Below are 25,725 nucleotides of genomic sequence, written 5' to 3' on the forward strand. Positions count from 1 at the left end.
TACGAGCCTTCTGGGTGTCATTTTGCCCGGCGGTGCATTCAGGCAACACTTACAACACGTCCTGTCCAACTATAGCTGAGAGCAGCAGACTTGCTTTATGGGCTCTGGATTGGACGGTGTGAGGGAGGTAGGCACGTAAAAGTGCCTGGTCGTAGGAATCAAAGGGAGGAGGCGGCATCTCAGGAACACCGGAGCCCCACTGATGGGATTCTCTCAGACAGCAGAGGCCAAGTTTGCCAGTCCCCATCTCCTCAGTGGAGAGGCCACTTCCCTGGGCCACTGTGGTTCCTCAGTATCACCTATCAGCCAGGTCAATCAGTGGCTGAGATAAAGCAGTTCCTCAGGCCGGATGGTCTTTGAACACAGCAGGGGGAGAACTCCCCCAGGCCTCTTATCTCATTAAACTTGAAAAGGTATATTAATCCTTGAAAGTCTAAGATAACCATATGGATAACACCAGTCATAGAGACGCTATATATGTTGGGTCCTCAATGTTTCATCTCAGGAGACAAGAAAGGATGTGGAATTCTTCTTCTGCTCTTGAAAAAATGTCTCCTGCGTTTCAGGGTGATTCACATGAAGTGTGAAACAACACAACACAAGAAAGAAATCTTGGCCTCACAGAAATCACAGGCCACAACGAATCCAGCAGAAATTAGACGACTGCACACCCATCTGTCATCTCTCCTGTTATTTCTCTTTTCTTTTTTGAGGTGTACTTTTTCACACCAGCACACAAAACAGTCTCCTTGGTTTGCTGCCAGTGCTGTCCTGTACCCTGAGCACGGGTAACAGCACATGGAAAGAAAAACACCACGATGTGCTACTAGATGCCAGATCCACACACATCTTGACATGCACATGAAAAAGCTGGAAAATATCCTTGATGCTCTGTTTCATCCCTCTGTCATTTTCAACTCTGGTGCGCAGGCTTTGAACGGTTTATCAAACAAATGGCTTCCTCACTCACCTCGACTTATGAGGCAAACATATTTATATGTCAAACTCTAACATCAGACAAATAATAAAACCTAAACTAATTTAATTTGTTGCAGCTAACATCAAACACATTCTTTGTAATAGCTTTATGTCATGAATAGAGTTTAGCTCCCTCAACATCCCTTTGCAATCTGACTGTGAAGAAGACCAATAGTGATAAACGTTTTAGGTCATAATTTATTAGATGGCACTTAATTTGAACTTGTTCATTTATAATCATGGCAGCAATGGTTATATATCACAATGTTGGCAATATACCACTTCTTTGCTGTATGTTTGCCTTCAATATTGGGACTTAGTAACCTGACAGGTCGAGAAAATGAGGTGTAGCAGCAAGGCTTCACTTCCACCTGCCAATCATCAGTTGCAACTGGTACACAGGTAGAAGAAGAAGAAGAAGAAGAAGAAGAAGAAGAAGAAGAAGAAGAAGAAGAAGAAGAAGAAGAAGAAGAAGAAGAAGAAGAAGAAGAAGAAGAAGAAGAAGAAGAAGGCGAGAGGGCAACATCCATTCTCTATATCTGCTTGTTCTTATTCAGGGTCCATGTGTATAGATGGAAACACTGATGCAATGGAAGTGCGGGTCCAGTGAATTCCTAAAAACTGTATTTCTGTGTGTCCTAGCTGCCAGTAATTCTCAGAGATTAAAATGGAGAGCATATTAACTGGGACTTTGCTCGGTCAGGATGTCAAGGGCTGCAAGGCTTCTACTTTAGCAATTTATCTCCATCATCATGTGTGAGTTGATCTGCTGCTTTATTCTCTGAACTCTCCTTGCATTTATTTAGTTATTACTCAAAAAATCTAAACCCTAAACTTTGCACATATTACTACTTTGGGAAAGATTGCATTTGAACTGTATTTGCACACGTAGCAAGTCCATCAGTGTCTCTTTGTGCACCGCAACAATCCATCATCACCAAATCCTACGCAACTTACATACGTCCTATACATCCTGTCATAACTTTATTTAAACCTTGAACTTATTGGAATCCAGCTGGAGTCAGAAAGAGCCTGTTGTGAAACTCTGTCCAGTTACATTATGGTGCACAGAGTAAGTTGCCCTTTCAGGATGCATGGTGTTTGAGTGTTATTCTGGATCTTGCATTACTGTATCTAGAAGTACTAACGCTGTTTATATTACTGCCTCTGGTGGTCATGTGACGAGCAGTGAATAGCAAGTGAGCTGTACATTTCAGTGTGGAGCTGACCTGCTCTGGTTGATAATGTTGATGTCTATATACCATGAGAGGCGTACGTACAGAACGGGGTTTTTTTTCTGGATGAAGCAATGTTCTTCATATTTACTGTGATTGCTAGCAACTGATGACAGCAGACACAACTCAGAGAGGATGTATAGTACAAGTGGATACACCGAGAGATAAAGTGGGAGAAGAAATCTGAAACATTTGTCAGTTCCAAATTCGAGAGCTGTCGTCTTGTGGTACAGTATTCTCCTTAGAGGCTATGGTGCGAGGCATGTATTTACCATGATGCTGAAACAATAAATCTCCAGCCTACAGCGTGAGCTTTCACAGCTACATCAGTCAACCAGTCGAGGGATCTGCAGTTTGAGGATTGATGCCTTGTACTCAATAGTTAGCATTGTCAGTGGCAATCATCTGGTGTAAATCAGATTGCTACAGAAGGATGAACAACCAGAAGGGCGCCATGTTTGCAAATCGCAGTTGCAGGAAGACTAAAATCCTGATTGAATTCTGATAAAAGAGACAATTTGTTAAACGCACTTAGATTACAATTTAGATAAAAAGATTAATTAAAATATTCTATAAGTATCTATCTGTTTACATTCTCAGCCATGAAATCATCCTGAAAAGGTTGTGATGCATCATATGTAGAAAGCTGACACAATAAATAGCTTAATACGTGAGGGTTTTGCTTTGTCTAGTTCCTGTGTATGAAGCCTGGTTTTAAGTGTTGTCAGCAAAGCGTGCATTTTATTCTCACTTGGAAACATCCCATTATGTCATGATTTAACAGGCTTTTTGAGTGTAAGAATATGTTTCTTGTTGATCCTCATGAATTAGAAATAAAGCCATTGGATTTGACGCCTTGAGATTTTAGACTCCGATTACAAAGTGATCATTGCCATCATCTGTGACATACTCTTGTATGTATGTGCACACTGCATCCAAATGGTTTTTATAGCACTTAAGGTGAGAAAAACTCACTTAGAGTCTACTCCATTTAGAGGAAATAGGTAGGGTTATGGCGTTCTTACTTCCTTACGCCTTTAAAAAATGCTTGTTTGCTTTTACAACTGGCTCTGTGGGCAGCTGGGGAGGGGCAGCGCAGATGGATTTGGGCTTCGTTATTTTTTCTGCCTTTGTAACAGCTCATTTAAAATCACAAGGGCCTGAAGCCCAAGACAGATGGAAACTACTTAAGAAAGAGTCAGTGTCTCATTTAAGTCAAATACTTCCGACTGTGAAGTAACTCTTCACCTTTGTGAAAATACCTCAGGAGCTCCGAAAGAATTTTAAATAAGTTTGTACAAAATGTTTTGTTTTATATAATACTCTCTCTAAAGTCTTGAGCCATCATGTACAATGTACAGCACAGAGCAGGCTATCTGACTTTCTATGAACATAACTTGGTCCCCATTGTCATTTGAAAGATGTTCTCAGAGTGGTGTTGAGCAGAGAGCAACATTAGACTGCGAGTGAACTCTTCCAGTCTCATCGTTGCGTGTATAGCATATCAGGCCAGTCCCATGAACTAAGCTTGCTGTGAAATTTTCTTAAGCTTGGTTTGAAAGAATCTGCGCAAGTAATATATCACCCTCTCGCACAGCTCACCTTATCTTGACTGCTCTAATACTGCCACAAGAAGCCTTGCTTGCTAACATCAAAGACGTGTTTTGAAAGCCTCTTAAGCTCCCTTTAAAGGGTTACAAAGATCCCCTGAAAATAAATAGCTTTATAGGACCTAGTGTGGGAAAAGCATGCTGGGCTAAAGGTTTAGGCAGCCCATTTGAGATGATGTTGTCAGAAGTATGAAGAGTGTAATTTGTGAATTGAATGCTTTTGAAAGACTTAATGGAGTTTTTTTGCTTTCTTTATTTTGTATGCAACTTCTTAATACGATGTACATATGCACAAATAATCTGCAAAAGAACGTCAGAGGTAAATTAACTTTATTTTTAAAAAAGAACGGTTTATCACACAAGGCAAGAAAGAGAAGAAATGCAAACTGCTATGAACAGACCACAGGATTCCCCAACCCCCCACCCCCCACCCCCACCCCCCGGCAGCAAAGGGGTTCTCATCAAGACAACAAGACTCACATTGTTCTGATTGGGTTTACTTACACTAAAAACATTAAAACCGGACAATCTGAATGTACAGTATTAGACATTAGACAGTTTTGATTTTCTCATGAAACCAAACACAGAACCTCATACTAGCTTTTTTTTACATTTAGTCAACGGTACAAATGAAACAGGAAGGTTTACGGCTATGCAATACATTTGATTCATCACTTTAAGACGGACTATACATGTCGCAATGGGCACTTTCAGGGGAAAACAGGCTCAAAAAAGAAAAAGAAGAAGCAAGGTCCTGTCGGGGTCTTTTTTTATTTTTTTATTGAGGTAACATCAAACCTGCATGTTGAGGTAAGCATGCCACGAGGGAATACGTAGGAAGCGATTCCCTTTAAAAAGGGACTCCCTTAACCATATCCCCACTCACTTTGTAATTCGCCTCGACAGTAAATCAATTCTCAAGCCTGGCCCCTTGGACTCCTCAAACCCGAGGTCCTCCTCTCTCAACATTCCTGCACACATGAATCACTCCAACTCCTGGCTTCTACAAGGCATTTCCTGCCCAGCCCTCTCTCTCTCTCTCTGTCTGGCTCCTCTGCTGAAAGCTGGGCAGGAACCCGCCGAGCTTTGATTCGGACCCAGAGGGAGGAGAGCTCGGCTTAACACAGAGCCCCGGCTCTGGGACCGCTCCGAGAGAGAGAGAGAGGCATGGAGACACGCGGTGTGTTTGGAGATGCCTGCACACCCAAGCGGGGCTTTAGTGCTTTATCCTTCAAATTTCAACATGAGCAGTGGACCATATTCCAACGGCAATATCGCTCTTAGCGCAAAAGTCTGCCCTAAGGGAGAGTCCTCAGTTAGGATTTAAGTATACATTCTCTCTAAGACAGATGTTCATTACTGTTCCAGCTCTGAGACCACTTAACGTGGAAGATCATAACAGATATTTGAGAACAGCGAGTGTGTAGTGTGTCAAATTCCTTAACAGACTCTACGATGACTCCCAAAGTTGGATAGAAGAGCATTCAAATGTTTCATGGCAAAAAATGTACAGAATGGGAACATAAGTTGGCTCTTCAAAGCTGTACACCTGTTTAACATTCCCTCAAGAAATCATCTTTGATGCTGAATCCACAGTATTTGTACATACAGCCTTTTTGTCAGTTGAGCGGACTCTAAGATCAAAGCAGCTCTTAAAAAGAACGGTCTAAATTGTCTTCATATTATATACATAAGAGTGACATATTTTACAGAGATCACTACACAAAAATCACAAACAGAGAGTCTTAGAGTGTGGGCTGCAGCTGAGTGAAAAGGGGTCATATGTCGTGACAGGGAGAGCCGGCCTACTGTGCAATGGCTGCTCTGTGTGTGTATACTGTGTGTGTGTGTGTGTGTGTGTGTGTGTGTGTGTGTGTGTGTGTGTGTGTGTGTGTGTGTGTGTGTGTGTAAACTGAAGGGATGTAGATGCACATCTTTGTAGAGACTTGTTTATCTGCGAATGTTGCAAGTGTGTGATCTCATCCTCTTCCCTTCTCAGATCATGGCTCTTATCACCAGTCGTCCTTTGACCTGGTGGAGATAGGCGCTCTGCTCTGGCTCTAAGCCCTGATTGGTCAGGGCCTCGTCTTCACTATCCGCCGGCTCCTCCTTGACCCTGATGACCCCGTAGTGAGCGTCGGGCAGCTCGCCGCTCGAGCCGCTGCTGCTGCTGCTGCTCAGCGTGTGCTTCCGGATGACTCCTCCAGGGGGCAGCCGGTCCTCCTGCATGCTCTCCGTCAGCTCTCGGTGGTGCTGCTGCTCCTCCTGCTCCTCCTCCGACTCCTGCAGGTGTGCGCTGGGCTGACGTAGCTGCTCAATGGACTTGGACAGCAGCTGCAAAACACATTGGCTCCACATTAATGAGGATAACCTGCAGCCAGTGATCCTCAACAAATCAAACATTCATCAGAGCAAAGCAAAAAAGAATATCCAGTGAGATTTCTGCCACATGAACGACATTAAGCACGCAAATACAGCCAAAGATTATCAGAAAAACAGTCATAGACATTTAATAATTCTAAGCTTTTTCCCCAAACTATCTTGATGTTGAAAAAAGAAACAAAACAAACTGTGAGGGAAACATACACTATACTGTGAACACTGTAATTTGCTAAATGGGAGTGCTCTTCTTACACTGGATAATTGTCGCTGACCCACATAAGTGGATTAGTGTACAGTTCAGAAGATCTTGCCAATGGTAGATCGTGTTTTCGCATGTAAATTGTGGCTATCATTCAAATCTTTTTTTCGTTTTATCTTACTTACATCAAAAAGTCTTTCAATCAATCACAGACAGTATTCATTTGTATTAACAGTTGCAACTGTCAGTTTTGGGGACATCAAAGCCGGTTAAAAAGCCGATAGAGCAAATTAATGATTTGTTAGCAGGTACGGAGGCATTTGAGTTGAAATTGAGCCAGACAGAAGAACTCTACTCAGAGGGATGTTTCAGTGTCTCGCAGCTCTGCTAATGTAATGGTGCTATGATTTGATTAGTCGGCCACAAGAGGGCTCCAAGAGCTGGAGCGCCTACCCCTGCTGCTAACCGGCAACATTACTGTCTACAGAATGTATATAAATATCCTTTCAGCTACAAGAATTAGCCTCCTTAGCTTGGCATTAGTACACACTGTCCATACCACTTCCTAAAATCCCTAAGCTCTTGTAAACTTCCATTAGTGCCCCCTACTGTTGCAGGCACTGAAGGACGTTTAAAAACAACCGTGGACCAGCCTCTGCTAGGAAATTAATTAGGGCAATGTTTCGGCGATCCCTCTCAATAAACACCGAGGGCTCATCCCTGATTAGGGGCCATTTATAACCTCCACTTAAAGAGGATTTACTTGCGATCTCATTGGCCTGAGTGATGAGAGCAGGGCATGCGTATGTGTTGCTAGACAAGATGTCGCAATTATTCCAAAGCTCTTTTCAAATCAAATCGACTTCAGTGAGGACTTTTCAATAATTACAGCTGATATTAAACTTGATTTCATTGTTATTTTTATTATCATTTTTAGTTTTTACAGAGGACTTCAAACTGAAACGGTTTGTTACGGTGAAAGCTGTATCCGTACTGCTCAATAAGTGCTTGTGGTGCTTTGTGCTTTTTATGACTTCTAGGTGAGAGTTGCTCTATGGTTCCCAGCGTTGGGACACATCAGTATGAGAGCTCACACAATGCTGCCTTTCACAGTGTCTGCCACCTCGCACACGTCCCTCACCAGAATAATTACACTCTGTGTATTGCGAGGTCACCTCAGCCGGCGAACAGAAACATAAATATTGCCACAGAGGAACAAAATGTATTCTGGGCACTTTTTCGTTCATTTGAACTCAGCTGAATTGAATTTCACAGAGTTAGCATGTGAACGGCACCGATGCCTTAAGCTATGATAACATAATTAGTGCAGGGGAAGCATTTCTTCTCCCATTTGAAGTCAAGGCAGAAGTTCTTTGCTTTTGCAGAAACAACACCGGGATTCCTGGGAAGAACAGACAACAGCCCGGGTCTCTAACCCTGAGCTGCCGCAGAATGCTTTTACAAAACGCTATAAATAGATCAGCATTTGTGTTCTTAAAATGATTAAATCAGACTCCCTGCAGTAAAATAAGACCTCCTGAGACCTTGAGAGGAAAAAGAGAATGCTGCGAAAAGAAATCTGAAAGTCAAAATCCTCGATGAACAGCACAATACCTTATTTATATGGATCTGCTGCTGGTACAGTTTCTGCTTCTCCAGGAAGTGCTGGTGTTGCTGCTGGATGACAAGTTGGGCCAGAGTGTTCTGAGGCAGCGGCGCTGACTGGGTCCTGTTCAAGGGCCGGTGTTTTGGTAGTTTGGGCCGGCTGCTGGAGGGGCGATCCTTCATGGCCAGAGGGGACTGAGGGTGGGATGACATGGTGCCCTGGCCTTGAAAAACAAAACAATCAAAACTAGTATTAGGCTTCTTTTGATGTCATATTGTACTTTTAATTTATAGCATAGCAATATGTAGTGTAGTGCAACGTAATGTAATGTATAACATGAAATAAGGCAGTCTAACCAGAGGAGAGCATCTTCTGCTGCCTCATCTGTTCCTTCTGCAGGAGGTGTTGGAGGAGGGCCTGGTGACTGGGGCTCACTTTAGACTCCAGGCCTGTCTGAAGGGGCACAGGGCCCAGCAGGTGCCCGGGCAGCCCATGCCTAATTTCTGTCGATCTGTCCCCCAACCCCATGGCGGCCTGAGAGAAGCATCAAAGATAATAAAGTAACGGTTAATCTTTAAATCATGCTACATATGCTGTGCATTGGGCTTGTTCGTTACTTATTATCGTTTGTAGGAAATGTGACATTTCATTATTCAAATTCAATACTACTGCTTTTTTTTTTTTTGTGAATGAAAATGATTCACTCAATGGTAAGAGGTTCCTGTAGCGGATGAACAGGCCTCTGTGGAATGTGCCAAAGAGCTAAAAGATGATATATCATGTGCTGTGCTATCAGGAGTTGCACTTGAATGGACTTGGCCTCTTTAAACGCTGTGATGAATGAGGTAATAGGGGAAGATAAGCGCACGCCTGACACAAGACACTGCAGAACAATATTTATCTAAGGGTGATAAAATCATTTGGGGCCACAGGTCAGTGACCTGTGGCCGCACAGAGAACTCAGGCAGCCACTGATGGCAGCTTTTACAACTTAGACCACCACTGAACCACAAGACTGGTGTGTTAAACAATATGTTATTTAATGTAAAACAAACACGGTTATCTAAGGATATTGAATAAAAGAAGTCTGTACTTACACTAATGGGTGAGGATGCAGTTGAAAGCCCCAAGGAGATGTTGGGTAAAGAGGGAGACGTGTATAAGCTCAGCATCGACACAGAGCCCTCGGGTCGGAACAATCTCGGCTGTGAAGGCCATCTCTGCATCGAAAAACACACAGGACAGAGGGAAGACAGAGAGATTTAGGAGAAGGCGGCTGATTTAGAAATCCCACTGTGGACAATTTCAAAAGGCAACACGAGCAGCGGCATAAACGTTAATGCACTATGACGAACAACAAGCCCTCCGTGCTCCAGAAGGAAAGGTGTGAGTTTTTGTAATAGATATAAAAGGTGTGGCAGGCAGCAACAGTTTCCTGGAGCTTCACAGAATGGCACCAGGGAGGTTGATATATATATATATATATATATATATATATATATATATATAAAACATTGCAAACCTCTAAATCTACCGCTCCACCCTCAGTTTTTTCAGCCCCCAGTCGGCCTGCTGCCTGTTCCTACTCCGTGGTCCCCACCCTCAGGCTACTCTCCCAGAGAACATCAGCACTGGGGCATACTTCCTGTACCCAGCAGAGCCGCGGACCAGCATGTGGTTTTGGAACAGCCATGTTTATCCTTCCAACCCCTACCAGTACTCAGTGACCTGTATGTGGATATCCGGCCCATATTTGACCCAGGGGACCCGTTCCCTCTGAAAAAGGATACCTAATGTAACGGTGCACAAACATGCCTTGCTTTTGCAACAGGCATGAGGTCTACGGGCAGGCCCCACCGTCCACCAATGGCTTTCAGCTTGGGGCTGATACAATAGCAATCGTGTGTATTTGTGTTGTTAGCATGTGGGTGTCTTTGGCTACTAGTGCCTGGGATATCAATTAAACCGTCTCCCCCCCCCAAGCCCCGACCTTCAGCCCGATGTCAGGGCGTCTCCCCCCTTCTCTGTGTCGCTGGACATCCCTGGGAGAGTAAACAGCGACGGTTAAGGAAAACACAGCTGCTCTGCTAGGATTGTTCAGAGATGTGTCATATCTGCCACCCTCTATAATGGTCTGCTTTGTGAGCTCGGTCCAAGGGGAGCGCTGGTCAGTAACTCAGCCGTGAATCTACTGGGAAACGCCTCCGAACAACTCAAAAGAGGCTCGCCGCCAAGCCAATGACAGGACTACAATGACAAGCCAACAGCAACCTTGCAGCCAAACTAAAGATGTTTTTTCTTTGTTTTGTTTTTGGCAAAACATAAAACTCATTGTGCAGCACATCTGGAAGAAAAATGTTGGATAGAAAAAATAAAATGTGCAGCATTAATTCCTACTGTTGTTTTTGCACTACATAATGTGTCATCTTTATGCAAGTAAACTTGGGGTAATCAGACATGTGGGTCAAGCTGTGCCTCTTTAACGTCAGTGTGGGGAGTCATTGTCAATGGAGTGGAACAGACAAGAGGACAACTGGCTGTTTTTATAGCTGCGAGCGGGATGGCAGACAGGCATTTAGTACCCTGACATAAAAGTATATAGTTTTGATATTCAAATGATTTCCATTGCAGAATAACATCAGCAGTAGGACTTTTGCTTCGTATTTTGGCAAGTCGATAGCAGTGCTGATGATTTATAAACATACCTCAGTTTTTGTGGTAGTAGGCAGAGAGGAGGGTCCATTTTCTGCCCCCAAGGCACTAGAGGCCCCTATGGGAGAGCTGGGGCCGGAGCCAGGGGCACTGTTAGTGGGCGTAGGGTCTACGAAAACATCAAGGAGTTAGACACAGTATGCATGCTCACATTCCGCACACAACACACACAGAGGCTCTGCATAACAGCTGCGGCCTCACAACAGTTTAATGTGTACGGTCATGGCTGCCTGATTACAATGGTCCTTCTTACATAAAGATGCTATGACCATAATATGCTACTGAATTGCAAATTGGCTGATTACTATGCAGCTAAGCAACAATACCACTAAAGAACAGGCTTGTATTGTTTTCAGAGAACACTTTAAACAGCAGATAATAGGATGGACACAATATTCCGCACATGTGATAACAGGGAAAAAGAAAATTCAACAAATATAACGCACCCATTAGCTCCAGAGCCCTCTTCTTGTATGGAGTCATGATGTTTCCATCTCTTCTCTTGAGCATCGGGCTGCTCCTCCTCTCTGCTACCTTCTGCTTGAGTCTGGATCGTACCTTCAGGTTGGGCTCAGAGGCTAAAAGACAAAGAGCAGACATTTTTTTTACGTTAGTCTCAATTCACACTATGTGGACAATAAAGAAGCCCCATCACATGGAGATAAATTATACAAACGTGAGAGTGTGTTATGATAATTTTTAAAGAGTCAAACGGTGTGCTTTTATACAGCCTGAGTGAAATTAACCTTATCAAAGAAAATAATGACGCCGTAAAATAAGAGAAGACTAAAAGAGAAATAAGGAATAAGTCAGTTAAAAAATAAGCAATGTTGTCACGCTTCGACATGTAACGATTTCAGTTTCAGTGAAATTCAGAGTATGTTTCAGATAAATTAAATGAGTCAGGATTGGGCCCATTTCCACCTCATCTGGACTAAATTAGGTTGAGCAACACACAGGCTCTAAGTGAAATAGTCCGCTACCTGCCGCCCTGGTGACCACAGTCTGATACAGTAGCAACAGTTAAAATAACACAAAAACATGGCAGATGTTTCAAGCTCTCCCCCCCCTCCTAATGCAAAACAGAGATACCCAAATACAGAGTTTGAACACACTCCAAAGTCTCACACACACACACACACACACACACACACACACACACACACACACACACACACACACACACACACACACACACACACGCACAGCTTGACCTATACAGTGTTAACAGAAATGCCGATGCACTATTTTTCACAATAGACATATTGCTTTCAAACTTCTCAACTAGCATTAATGAATGATGGATTTAAGGACATTTGTCAAAAATTCGCATTTTGTTCCATTTCAAATTCTTGAATCATTTTTTAAACCTCAATGGAACACACACTGTTACACACAACAGATGAGTAACACCTCTCAAGTACCAAAACAAAGCCTCGTTTGATGACATTGAATTTAAGAGGTTGAACAAAGCGGTGAGAATAGCTCAATAAAGAATTAATTATTTATTCATGTTTATTTACTTATGCCATTCTTTGAACGGGACTAACACTAAAGTGTAACTACTAAACAGGGGCATAAACAGGAACTAATTAAGTTATCTTTCTTTATTCCCCTTTAATTTGGTGAATGTAATTCAGGGTGTAAGTAATGAACAATAACTATAGATTAGGCTTGAGTTACATAATATATAATATTACAGACCAATGAGTGTCTTGCACAAGGTAAATCATGACATATTATATATAATGCAAACAATGCATTGAGCTGCAATGAGGTTGAATCCAGAGAAAGAAATCATCTTTAATAATGTAAGCATCTGTTATGTGAATGCTTTTGTGCCTGACAGTTGAGTCGTGCTCACAGTGACAGTGACTCACTGGGTCAATACGTCTCATATGGACTTCCCATCAACCCTGTGGACATGAAATCACAGAGCTAGCCTTATACACTCACATAAACCAGCAGAATAACAGCTGGTGTTTTGACTGAAAGCCAGAGCACAAAGCTGTATTCAAGTTATGTAAACCTGTTACACAATAGCCAACCTGTTTCAATTATTTAGCTCAGATCAATAATTAAATAGGTCTATTGCGATGTGTACAGCATACAGCGATCCATAGGGAAGTGGGGCTGTGACGTGGGAGCACTGCAGGGAGGAGGAGAGGGAGCGGTGATGGGGGGGGGGGGGGGGGGGGGGGCACAGCTATAGGAGAGTGGGCTGGATGCTGCTATTTCTGGCTTTTGTCAAAAGCAGCAAAACCCTCTTCCCTAATACGTGGCACAGACCTCTAATCCTGTGGGTGTGAGGTAGAATGAAAGAGAGCGAGGGAGGAAGAAAAGAGGCAGGAGAGATAAATGGAGAGAAAATGCTGCTGGGAGTCGTATGAATCTACTTCACGCACTGCTGCCTTGATTGCTTTCTATTTTTACACACCGCTGCCACCAAGCTATATATGCATCCCAATTGGTCGCCACGGGAACGCCAGACAGCACCTCGGGAACAAACACTTTCTCGCTGGTCTCCGTGGAAAAAATAAAATAAAAAATGCCCCGATGCACGATGCAACAGGAGGCAACGATGGCGGCTGCAGAGCTCATACACTTGAACACCTGGGTCGTTTCTGCTCCAGCTTCTCAGTGAACGAAAACAGACAGTGATGGCGCCAATATACCAGAGTCATAAATCAATCACCTTATTACATCTGAAAGTGGTGCTGCAGAGCTGGTGGCTGTGCAAGTGAATGCGTTACGCTTCCGCCGCTTAATAAGAAACCGTGCTGTCACTGTGGGTGCCTTCGTCCATTAGAGCCTGGACCTGCACAGATGGCTGCGTGGAAAGCTGAGGTGTGTGTTCTGTACATAAAGAGCCTGCCACGCATTTTTCTGACATTCTGGTTTAAAGTGGTCCTGAAATTGATGAATTAACGGTCAGTGTTTGCTGGTCCTTTAACAACATAAACGCAAAGCTAAGATTTGAGGCATTCTGTGTTTTAAGATTAGCAAGTTAAATGTTTCTATTCTTTACAAGATCAGATAATATTACACACAATTTACTTTGATATACTTTACAGTTACACTTTCATGGGATTATTTTTGAAAATCTTCCCTGCACCTGCTGAATGCACACATTTGGCTAACCGGGTCAAGACCAGAGAGGGTGTTGCACTTCCTGCTGCTAAGCTGCAACTATTCTTGCAACAGACTATCGCATGCCCTCGGTGCGCTCTATTCTGGGCCCTGGAAGCGAAACAAAGAGGATATGTAGCGAGTAAACAAGTTAATTATGTGAAATTCTTTAACTTGCTTTTTGAATGGGTGGAGTAAAGCCAAGGGCATTACAGCTAAACTGTGTTTTGAAGGATGACATAACTATTAATGGGACACCCAAATGAAATCTCAAAGCACAGATTGTTCCTTTAATGGGATATTTACCGGACGTACTGATCCATAGTTGAAATTGTTATCATAATGTCTACACCTGAACATAACATAATAATAGTGTGCTTAAAATGGATTGAGGCTATTTTTCTATTCAATGTTAAAAGATACTTATTGACCACCAAGTGTTAAGCAATATATATTACATGTACATCATTGTGAACCTCAACCAGAGAAAGGTGGCGCTCGGCCCTCAGGCCAGATAAAGCAGTGGGGAGTCTGACGTGGAGCATTGGAGTCATCTCCACTTTTGTTTTGAGAGAGCTATCTTTGCTTAAACAAAACAGTCCTGTCGAGGTTCATCCTGCCTGTTCCCGTCTTAACTCTGCAACACCTGCCAATCAGCTATCAGTGACAGCTCGTGGCTCAGGGAACAACACTACCTTTGTGCGTCCCTCTCGGGTGCCAAGCTCTCAGAGGACCTTAATGAAGACAGACAGGAAGTGGGGGAGGAAGGCCTAAGCAGGAAATGACCACATATAGATTCAGGAATCTGAAGAGCAAGAAATAGTTTTATCAGTGCAAGACAGGCGGGCACAGAAATGGAGAGATGATTTCACCATGAATTAAAGGATGAAAATGTTGAGACTGAAATTGTATCCGTCCAGTTATTTGTTTAAACCTGCTTCTTTGTGTTCACAGCAAAAGGCAAGCACTCCTACCACTTACAGTCGCTCTGTCTTTAACTGGTTATTATACTCATCAAGCAACTCATTACCTTCGGGATCTAAAGACATGTCCCAGAAATGTAAATATGTATTTACAGGAGGCATGTTCTGAAGGTGGTGTGATTGAAATAGATTACACAGCTCTCAAAGCTTTCCTTTACCTTTCTAATGTGTTGTCCTGCCATGCAGTGACTTTATTTTACAAGACATAATTCCTTTGCCCGATCTCTAAATTGTGTATACATGCAACATGACAAGCCTGCAGTTAAATAACTCAACAAGTATAATTGTTTTCCAATGTAATCTAAAGAGACACAGAAAGGAAAAGGACATAAAGTAATTCGGTGACCTCATTGCTGAATTATGAAGTATTTAGCTTAGCGAGCTTGTGCTCGCTCAAACCAAGAGGCAGGAATTATTCTTATTTATACAAGCATCCCCAAAGGATTGCTCAAACTTTAAACCAACAAACCTGAGCTGCTTTTTGGTGGGAACCTGTGTCTTTTCAAAATAGCTTTTAAAGCCCATAACTCAGGAGAAATTAATCCGCTTTAATTCTCCCATTACCCACTAAACCGCTAAAAGAGGCCAAGGAATTTGGTTTATTATTGTAACATAGGGACAAATGTAGTTCCTTTAAAAATAATGGCGAACACTAATTAAAATTTTAACTTGTGAAGTGAAAACATACAATTAAACTGTGTCGTTACATGTGTGTTTTAGAGTAATCCAAATAGGAATAAGGAAGGTTTAAGTTACTTTTCTGGCATGCGTCACCTCTTATGAAAGTTTTTAGTGTAGAGCCCTGGAGGGATGCGGAGGAGGGGCCGGGTACATAATGAGCCTAACTGATGTTATTAGCAGGTCATCAGCAACCTCAGGAAATACTCCATGGGTACACCGACCTCTTGATTGACAAGGGTCATAAAGACACACGCACACGTGTGTATTTATAACGCAGCGTAGGAAATGGAAAATGACAAATACGAGGCAATATCTTCATGCTCACATCTCTTTAATTAGGTCTGTGTAGATTTATGTATATTTGCATTTTCATGTCTGTGCTGTGTGTGTGTGTGTGTGTGTGAGGAAATCATCAAACCTGTCTTTCTCAAGGGGAAGTCGTCCTTGCTCTCCATGGGTGACGGCAGACGGTACTGGCAGGTGGGGGATGTGCCGCCCAGAGGTGGAGAGCTTTGGTCCAGTGATGTGTGGTGAGAGGACCTAGTCACACAAAAACACATCACATGTATGATGTGGATCGTATTTCTATGTGATTTACATGTACTTTCTGTATTTGTATCGCACTCTTTCACGCTAAAGCAACAGAAAATACTTACGTGTACCAGAGTTTTGGGTGGTGGATGAAAGAATGATTGACTCCATTGCTTCCAGGGTCCTTCGCTGATTTGCTCAGCAGAAACTCTTGGAGTTTCTGCTTCACCTCGGTACTTGCCACAGCCCCTGTGAGGCCAAAAGACGGAACCAACGGGATTGGGGTTACCCTAGGGCTCTGACTCCTGATATATTACTGCCTGTTAGGAATCAAACATCCACCATATTGTAACAGATTCCCTCACCTGTTTCATTCTCCTGTATCACAAATGACTTACTGGAATTGAAGTACTTCATTCTCTTTTTCCCTCTTTTATATCTTCAAATTGAGTTTACAATAGCTCCCCCGGCAGCCACAATTTATGTATGAAGATCTCCCCCTGGTGGTCTGAGAGCACTATATTAGTTTCAAATGCTACAGTGATACTGCAGAGATATTCTTTCCCATTGGAGGGTTACAGTTGCAGGTCACAGTTTCGAATTACCTGACTTGACAAAGTCATAAATATCTCTATTATTAGCTATAAGGTAAAAACAGAAATGAAACACTATATCTGAGGCTATTTTCATCGTGCTATTGAAAGACATTTTCTCCTAAACTCTCAGCTTAAATGTCATTGGACAACCGCATGACATCAGTTGCATGAACTGGTTAAGTACCATGTCATCATCACCATCATCATTATTATATTGTTGGATATGAACCTAAATTGCCTCTCCACTGGATATTTAAAGACCGTGGCAAATAAAATCTAAAAGAGAGAAACTTGTTTTATTTTGGAGGGCTGATCCTCTAACACTTTATTTGTTTTATTTTGATCTTAGCACTTTGAAGGTAGTTTTATCAAATATTGTGTGGGTGTTTCAATAACGTTTAGTAAATATATTGATGTGGACGACAGGATGAGTAGCTTTTGCTGTTACACAATCTAACATCAGGCTATGTTAGTTGAAAACCCTCCTTTTATTTCAATAAAATAGAATGTTATGGCTAAATTATGGCTAACATTCTTACAAAGGCTATACTGATCCTGCCACATGACTCGATGGCTATCATCCTTGTGATAATGATGATAACTGAACATGCACATGAACCAATGTGAATATATGAGTGGAGCATTGAGCTACAGTAAAGCATTCACATCCAGCTGTTATATGTATATTTTTGCTTAGACCCCACTCTATGATAATGCATTAAAAGAATATTGGAAATAGTCGAGGGTTACGATTTGGGGCCACATGCTTCCTTTGCCTCGGGGCTTCTCAAAACACCTAATTCCCCCCCTGATGTTAAGGAGATGGTGATGATGGCTGCGTCGAGCTCTTACCCTCTCGGGAGCGCTCCTTGCCCCGGAGGATCAGGCTGGAAACATGCTGCTCTCGCCGATTCCTCTCCTGCTCCTTCTCCTGCTGGCTCTGCTGCTGCTGCTCCAGACGACGCTCCTTCTCTGCAAGCTCCTGCTGCTGTTTCATGGCCTGGAGATCGTGCTGGAGCTGAGAAGAAAAAAACGCAGGCCTCGACTCAGCATGAAGAGAGCACACTGACAAATACAGTTTTTAAAACTACAGTGGCTTATGTGAGCTTCGGTAGATATTTTTGCTGTGATGGACTATTCTGTGCTCGTCTGTAAGAACACAACTCACACTGTTCTGTGATGTATTGCTCAACACCCTGCCTTGCTGTGCTGAGTTGTTTCTTCTCTTTCTGCACCCTGTGATGTTGTCCTGAGCTCTAATGTTTTCCACTGATCTGCAGTATGCCATGTGGTGTTGTGCTCTTCTGTTTTGTACACTGTGCTGATGTGCTGAGCCACTGGGCACACTGCTGTGCTGTCCTCCACACAAACAGTTCAGTGCCACGCTGACCTTTAGGTGCTCTTGGAGCTGAGCCTGGTGCTGACGGGTCAGCTTCTCGTGCTGCTTCTGGAACTCGCTGATGAGTAGCTGCTTCTGGATCTGCTGCTGCTTCTGAATGAGGAGCAGCTCCTGCTGCAGCTGCCTCTCCCACAGTCCCGGGTCAGAGCCGGACCCTAGCATCCTCAGATCTGTACGCAGGTCCAATGGAGATAAGGACTCCACAGCCAACGCCACGTCTGGCTTAATGTCCACTGTGAGAGCAGAGAGAATAAAAGAGAGAAAGAGATGGGTCAGTCCCGTAATTAGCACTTTTCTCTGTATGCAACCAGAGGTGGCTGTTTATAGTATATTTGTATACTGAGTTAGGTTCAGGAGGGAAATTAGGATTCTGAAAAAGAGAGTTGGAGCTTTAAAAATGAAAAAATAAATAAAGAGCAGGGAGGGAAAAAAAGGGTCAGAAATGAGGAGCACAGCTTTCTCTCTCATGATCCTCACAAACCTGCAATTATAATAGTTTCTATAAACAAACATGGGATCACATCCGTCAGTACAGTCTACTGGGAGCAGCTCTATAACAGACTCAATAGACGTTTGGCACGAAATGTTGAAGTGGTCCTTTAAAGTATTTGAATAAATCCTATCTTCCCACTGTTTGATAAACAAATAAAGAGAGTCCTTTTCCCTGTTCTCAGCCACATGAGCCATGCAGCTATCCCTTGTTAACGTAAATGATTCAAGGCGAAGTAGTGTGAGCCTGAATTCATGTTCCTGTGATCTTTCCATCTCTGCTCTTGAGTGCAGACGCTGCGATGTGTGCATCTGTAAGAACTGCCTTTGTCTTTGACAACTACCTCCATTATAAGTAACTGCCAGATACAAAGTGGGAGGGCATCCCTGCGGCCTCCGAGCTCTATATATAGGTTATTCCACGGAGAAAATCGATTGCCCGTAAAGAACATAGGAGACAGGGCTACTTCATCTCTCTAGTCCACAGAGGATGATTAGTGATTGTACACTATTTCTCTTCATCTTTTTCCATGCTTGTTCTCAACCTCTCAACTGTCTTTAGTTGCTACAGTAAGAACAGCTTTTCTTTCAACAGAATCACATCTTTGAACTGTTTAAAAAAAATGTCAAATGTCAAAATGACATGTTAATTATGCTGAACGTGACGTGACATTCAAGGAAGGGTACGCTGTGTCCGGACTCTATAATGTCTCTTCCATTTTGAGACCAGAGAAATATTCAAACCTACTTAAAATTCCAGTGGCTTGGGGGGGGGGGATTTATTGAGTGCATTCATTGCTGTAATCTTCTCACGGGTCACATTTGAGGGAACAAACACAAGCACTGTTACTACACCACCTGTTATTTGGGAAGCACGAGAGGAAAAACTAGCATGTTAACAATTTACATGTTGACATAAATAAACCTGGTGGCAATCCTGTCATGCATTTACCCTCATAAACTGCAGTGAAATGCCAATAAAAAGGAGTTTAAACCTGCCAAAAGTAGTCAGTCTACAGTAGCCATCACTTGAGAAGAAGTGCCCTCCTGCTCACTGATGCTGTGAAGCTCACTGGCGCCCATTTGTTTTGTCCTGTAGCCTGTTTTTCATTGCCACCATTCCTTGTGTATGCGCGCGGTGATGATTATAAATAGAAACATAAAAGCAAGTGGCGCAATCCTGGTCTGTGACAACCCCCACACCCTTGTATCCACCACCCTAACTTGCCGCTGCCATGGCAACGCCGGCGACGTAATTATGTCGTCCCCCCCCCCCCCCCCCCCCCCCCATCCTGCAGATATCGAGTCTCACCGCATGTCATCTCCTGTCTACAGTGGGCAATGTGACATGTTGACTATTATATCAGCTTTTTTCAGCTCGTATATAAGAAAGGAGTCCCCAGCACAGAGAGATAGAAAGCATCACACACACACACACACACACACTGCAGAGATTCAGTGATAACTTGTCTTAAAACATGTTCAAAGAGTGGAGACAGCTCGAGGGGACTCCCGTACTGTGATTCTTCTTTTTCTGTGTTCTAAAAACAGCTCCCATGAAATGACAGAGGAGGGCAGCGTCTCGGCAGGCACCTGTAGAACAAACCCTTCTCTCCTGACAGGGAATATTAATCTCAGCTTGGAAGTACTTGACAGAGGACTCTCCTGTTCCAGGGGCACGATGAGAACCTGTGAACCATTGAAGGGATCAGAGAGTCAGACAGCCGTAGTGCTATACTTTTGCCTAATGGACCTAAATATAGCAACAACAACAAAAAAACACCTGCTGTCTTCGGAGAATTCACCACCGAGATATCTAATTAATCTCGTATTTCATTCTGTACCCTCGCTGTGACTGGCATTAAGGATCTCCACTTTGATCAGCACATCAAGCTGAGCCTCCATCAAGAAATCTCAGACAGTGGTTTAACAGGATGGGGGGGGGGGGGGGGGAGGAAGAGGAGTAGTGTGAAAGCTTAAGCCTCCTTTGATAACCAAGACTGTATGAGATGGCCCTTGAGGAAACCACAACAACCTCGTGTGGCTGTTCTACTCGTGTCCACTGTGTCGCTGGATGAAATGACAGCGGTGAAGAAACATAGTAAGGTCCTAAAGGTAGCTCCACTGAAGCCCCGACCTAATAAATCATTTACAACTTACATTCCCCACGATTGACTGACGCGATTATTCTCTGAGCTGATTGGAACAGAGGAAAGGTAAAAATATGCCTCTGTCTCTGTATCAACTGCCACAAAAACGCGCTGAAACTACCTGAAACTCAAATTGGCTGTTTCTATATTACAGAAATACTCCTGAGGCAGAGGAGAATACGGAACCACCAGTAACTAGGGCTAAATATAAATGCTTTTCTGAGCAGGATCTTAATATAGACAATGTGCGAAAGACTGTCACAGTTGCGAGGCCGCCTGCTCAATTTAACACGGGCAGAAATAAAAGCGCAGTGTTGCATTTATCTAACTTTTGGTCCACTTTCTGAGATGATCGCTCGCAAACGAGAGCCTGTCACCTCCTGGTCCTACGCCGCCATTCACGATCCTGACCCTTGATATGAATAGTTTTTTTGGGGGGGTGAAAGTGAGGTGCTTCCTGATTGGTGGAAAGTGCACAGACATGTCTCTGGGCCCTGGTTAACAGGAGATTTATGAATGACAGGTCCCAAATTTGTTTTTAGCACAAGGGAGCAACAAGCACCCTAACCCCATGCCCAAATTCCTCCCTGTGGAGGGCCTGCCGAGGGGGGATAGGGTGACTCACAGCCTGTGAGCACACTCCCACTGCAGCGTCGCACCGCCAGTGTCCCCAAAGTGTTTATTTCTATAACCGATGTGCCTCTCATTAGCCTTGGTGGTGGTTGGAGTGACAATCACAGCCTTAATTTGAGATGTTGGATGGCTGTCTTTTTTCTGCCTCAGGCCACATTAACAGGCTTCCCACCCCGGAGAGAGAATAGACACACATCGCCTGTGACATTACTATCACATGTGAGGAGTATGCAATACATAGATACACATCGTTAAATATTATCACTTCTTTCCCGCTAGACCATAAAGTGATAACTATTTTGAGAAAGGAGTTATTAACATTGTAAACATAACCTGCTGAATATAAGCAGCTATTCTTACACCCGTACACGTTAGTTTGCACCTAGAAATAATGTTTGGCGTCACTGAACTAGGCTAACGTTATTCAGATTAAGTTGTTTTAGCACAACAAACACATTGTGTTTAGTGTTGATCAACTGTCTCACAGGATGTTAAAGGGGCCCTGTGGTGTTTGAACAAAAGTAATGTTTCCAATCATAAATATTCCTTGGAGGTGTTTTGGGGTAATAATAATGAACGTCTTGCATACATACCGTGAAAGCTAAGGTTTATCCAGAAACATTCTGATTATTTAATTGATGAATAGTAATTGAAGTATAGTAATAGAAATAGTTACATTTGCAAGAAGTTAAAAAAAACAACACTGTTGACAATCATCTGTTCTGTTTGTTGTTTAAATCTTATCACCAAATAAAAAGTCAAATAAAATGTACCAAATTACAGTGTAAAATATGGTTATGGTTGAGTAGCCTGCTTTTCACAGATTTAAACATACGGCCCACTTTGTGTTTACACTTTGAGCATGTTGTATGTTGTGTGCATTCAGTGTGCACTTGAGATTGTTGCTGATCTAAATTCCCCGTCTGACAGTATAAATAGAACCAGAGATACAGAAGATGTTTGAGGGCAAAAATAAGCTGATGCTTGGGACTGGAATGTGGCGCTGGATCTCTCATTAAGTGCCTTGTTATTTTGAGCAGCTGGCATGTCGGAAGCAAAAAAAACAGGTCTTTATTTTTAAGTCTCGGGCTCGTCCTTGCAGCTGAGCCAGAGCTGCGGCTTGCAGGCTATCTACTAAAGACAGAGGGCCGAGCTGAACCACAACGGGCCGCTCGCTGAGGGGAGCCAGGGGTCCAGCCGTCTCCCGCACCGCCATCATGCCAAACCGTCTCACAGCACAGACACTAAAGGACAAAGATCAAATCTCTATCCAAGTCCCTCTGACAATATCTTATCATCATCCTTCTGTGGACAACATTGGCATCAGATCTTAATAAATCAATCACAAAGAGTCAATAGCCTTAATGCTTTGAGCAACAGCAAACACTCCGACCGTCCAACCAAAGGAAAAGTATCCTTAGTCCCACTGATGAAACACAAGCCATAAACTGTGCTCTACCTAATACAACATCAACAGAAAGAAATACTGTATTTTAAGTTGGGCTTTCTATTCAACACACTATTCAATTATTTAAAACAATAACTTAATCATTTGTATAATGAGCCACTGTTAAGCTGTTAAGCAATACTGAAACCAAATCTGATATTCATGTGTGTTATTGTGCACGGCCTCTTCTAAAACACACAGTGAGGCCGCCTGAACGGACACGGGACGGAGACGAGAGGACTTGAAAAGAGCCGCTCTGTTATTATCTGAGAGGTCCTTATTGAAGGGAGCTTGTTGTACTATTTTACATATTTTGCACTTGGGGGGGGGGGGGAATAATCAGTTTTCCCTTGTTGGAAACCATTGATGTTACTGACACTAATCTAAATAAAAATATGCCCTTTAGTTTCATGTTGCACTTGAAATGTAACAACAAAGATGTAAAACATAAAAATGTCAAGAAGTTTGCTTCAGAAAACAATTCACAAAGGATCACTTCCCAAATAACAATCGTGACAATAGATTCATATCCTAAAACAATAATACACAGCACATAATAAACCCACCAGGTCTGTTTTAGAGACAATGTGTCTGCTCTGCCAACAACACTCACATGACATCCAGCAAACTCATTCAAAGGCATTCTGGAGTCACTGTCACGTGATTTACTATAAAATGGAAAGAACAAATTAAAACAGGCAAATGACAGAATTCTCTATAAATATCTGTTCCAAACCGCCGTTATATCGGGAGCATGCCGAGATGGAATGATAACGCACAGACGCCTAATCTTAGCAGGCTAATGCCATAAGCTGAAAATAACTCACCTAAGAATAGCTGACCCACAGAATAAGCAAGGAGCCTGAACTCAGGCGCTCGGTCTGTCTGTTGTTTGGCTCACAGGCCGCTCACGGCAGAAGAAGAAGAAGAAAGCCTCCTCTGCTGCTCCTGTAGCCTGATAGTCAAATAACGCGCTCTATTGACAGAGATCACAGAGGGAATGTGTCATCTCCCTGTCATCCCATTTTAAATCTCCTCACGTTTTTAGCCCACTGCCTCTGGATGTTTTCAGTCACCCGTGTTGCTCTCCTGAAGTCAGGCTTAGGGTTGTGCTTTTTTTAACTCCCCCTTTTGCTGTTGACTAATTGTAGGTATTGCAGTGACAATACATTGTTCAGTAAATTAGTCACATGACTTCATCCGCACTTTCTCACAATGCTTCTCAGTGAAACCCTCACATGATAATGTTTTCACGGAGCGCAATGCCTCAACGCTGACGTCATTTCCAGAGACAATTTACACATTTTATCAATAGCTTACATGCTGAAAAGGTGTGACTCATCCGGAGTGAATAGATGTTACTCATACTGATGTCAGCCATGTCCTCTTCAAATTCAATCCTCGGGTCAAAAAACAGTCTGTGGTAAATGTCCTGAGAGAAACCTTTCAGTTGTGCCTTCACAATTTCTGTCACAGTTGTTTTTTTCTGTTCCCTAAAAAGTGCACGCTGACATGGAAGCTCGCGAAACACAACATCCCTTTCATGTTCACAGTGACTCATTTCAGGCAAATAGAGCATGGCAATAGTGTTCACACATTTCCTCATTTTAGTTAAAAAAAACAACACTCTATGCATCCTAAATACACTTTATTAACTCTTTCCATGGCATCTTTTAACACAGATTAAGTTAACAGTCCCACTGAGAAAGACAACTCATGAAGCAGCGTTTACCATCACAAGAGCAAATACCTTGATTGAGGAAGAAGCGGCTGATCCCACCACGTTGTGCTGTGCTGAGAAGCTTTGACTTCTCTTTTCACACAGAATGAGAGACTGGCTGAGCGCAAAGAGTTGAGAGTACGTGAGAGAGAGAGAGAGAGAGAGAGAGAGAGAGAGAGAGAGGGGGAGAGAGTCAGAGTGAATGTGTGCGAGAGAGGCACAGACGATGTGAAATAGCAGAGAAGTAGGGAAGAGATTCAGAGATAGAGGGAGAGGTTGGAATGCAAAGAGGGAGGGAAAAAGAAGGATAAAAAAAAAACGGAGATTCCTCAAAAGGAGGAGAAACGCCGGGCTGTGTGATCACCTGAGTTGTTCACGTTGTGCATCTTGCTCTGGTTGGGGAACTGCTGGTGTCCGACGCGCCTTTCTGTTGTGGAGAAACTTGACTCGCCCTCGTAAATCGTCTGCAGCATACTCCACTCAGCGCTCAGGTCTCATTGCAAGCCGAGCGTTTCCTGTCACCAAGAGCCACCCCTCAGCCACTCAGGGGAGAGACCGCGACAACAGGCAACGCTCTCCCTTCCTCTGATACACCGCTCTCAGCGCAGAGCAGCAACACTCTCTCTCTGCAGGGCTGCCGCTCTCCCGTGCCTAAACACTAACACAGTTACAGGACAAGATGGCCAAGTCGTATCTGCCTCTCTCAGTCTGTGGTCTTTTCTCCTCTCCTCGACAAAGTGTCTGAGCAAAGACTGAGAAAAAAAATGTAAAAGCTGAGCCGTGAACTGTGCGCTGAGCACCTCGCCGAGGCAGTGAATGCAAGCCAGGGAGGGAGCAAAGCTTCATTTGCATGTGAATCAACAACTGCGTGGCCCACAGGTGACAGAAATAGAACAATGGCCAGCCCTGGCTAAAAATAGGTCAGGCGAGGCGCGGGGATTGGAGCAGCATTGATGCGTTTAAAAATACCACACCAAACACAGCTGTCTTCTTCTGCTCCTGCCAGAAGGCACGTCTCCTGACTCCCTCTCTGCAGATGGAGGCTTGGTTCCTCTCTCCCTCTCGCTCTCTCTCTCTCTCACTCACTCTATTTATGTCTGCATTTTGTTCTCTCAGGTACATGGGTGGAACGATCCGTGTCTGCCTTGATGTACTGAAAGATGCACATGTAACGTTCACCTCTGTGCAGTGTACGATATGGCAAAGGTGTTGCAAGCTTCGTCTTTTGTATGATTCACAAAACTA

General features: G+C 43.3%; 1 protein-coding gene across 2 annotated transcripts; it reads right to left on the reverse strand.

The window, feature by feature from the left end:
- Window positions 1-4,056: 4,056 nt before the first annotated feature.
- hdac9b (histone deacetylase 9b) lies at window positions 4,057-25,725 on the reverse strand. 2 transcript variants are annotated; one of them, XM_076109310.1, is made up of 11 exons: window positions 24,845-25,725; window positions 18,033-18,274; window positions 17,495-17,660; window positions 16,172-16,295; window positions 15,934-16,055; window positions 11,169-11,300; window positions 10,716-10,831; window positions 9,108-9,230; window positions 8,367-8,544; window positions 8,019-8,233; window positions 4,057-6,157 (listed from the first exon to the last, which is right to left on the reverse strand). In XM_076109310.1, exons 1-11 carry the CDS (start codon window positions 24,951-24,953, stop codon window positions 5,819-5,821), a joined length of 1,866 nt encoding a protein of 621 aa, XP_075965425.1. In that variant the 5' UTR covers window positions 24,954-25,725; the 3' UTR covers window positions 4,057-5,818. The 2 variants fall into 2 exon arrangements, with proteins under 2 accessions (XP_075965425.1, XP_075965424.1); XM_076109309.1 differs by having other exon boundaries at window positions 16,172-16,303; window positions 17,494-17,660.

The sequence above is a fragment of the Anarhichas minor genome, unplaced genomic scaffold, assembly GCF_050575085.1.
Source record: "Anarhichas minor isolate MPS153535 unplaced genomic scaffold, ASM5057508v1 ptg000041l, whole genome shotgun sequence".
Taxonomy (NCBI): Eukaryota; Metazoa; Chordata; class Actinopteri; order Perciformes; family Anarhichadidae; genus Anarhichas; species Anarhichas minor.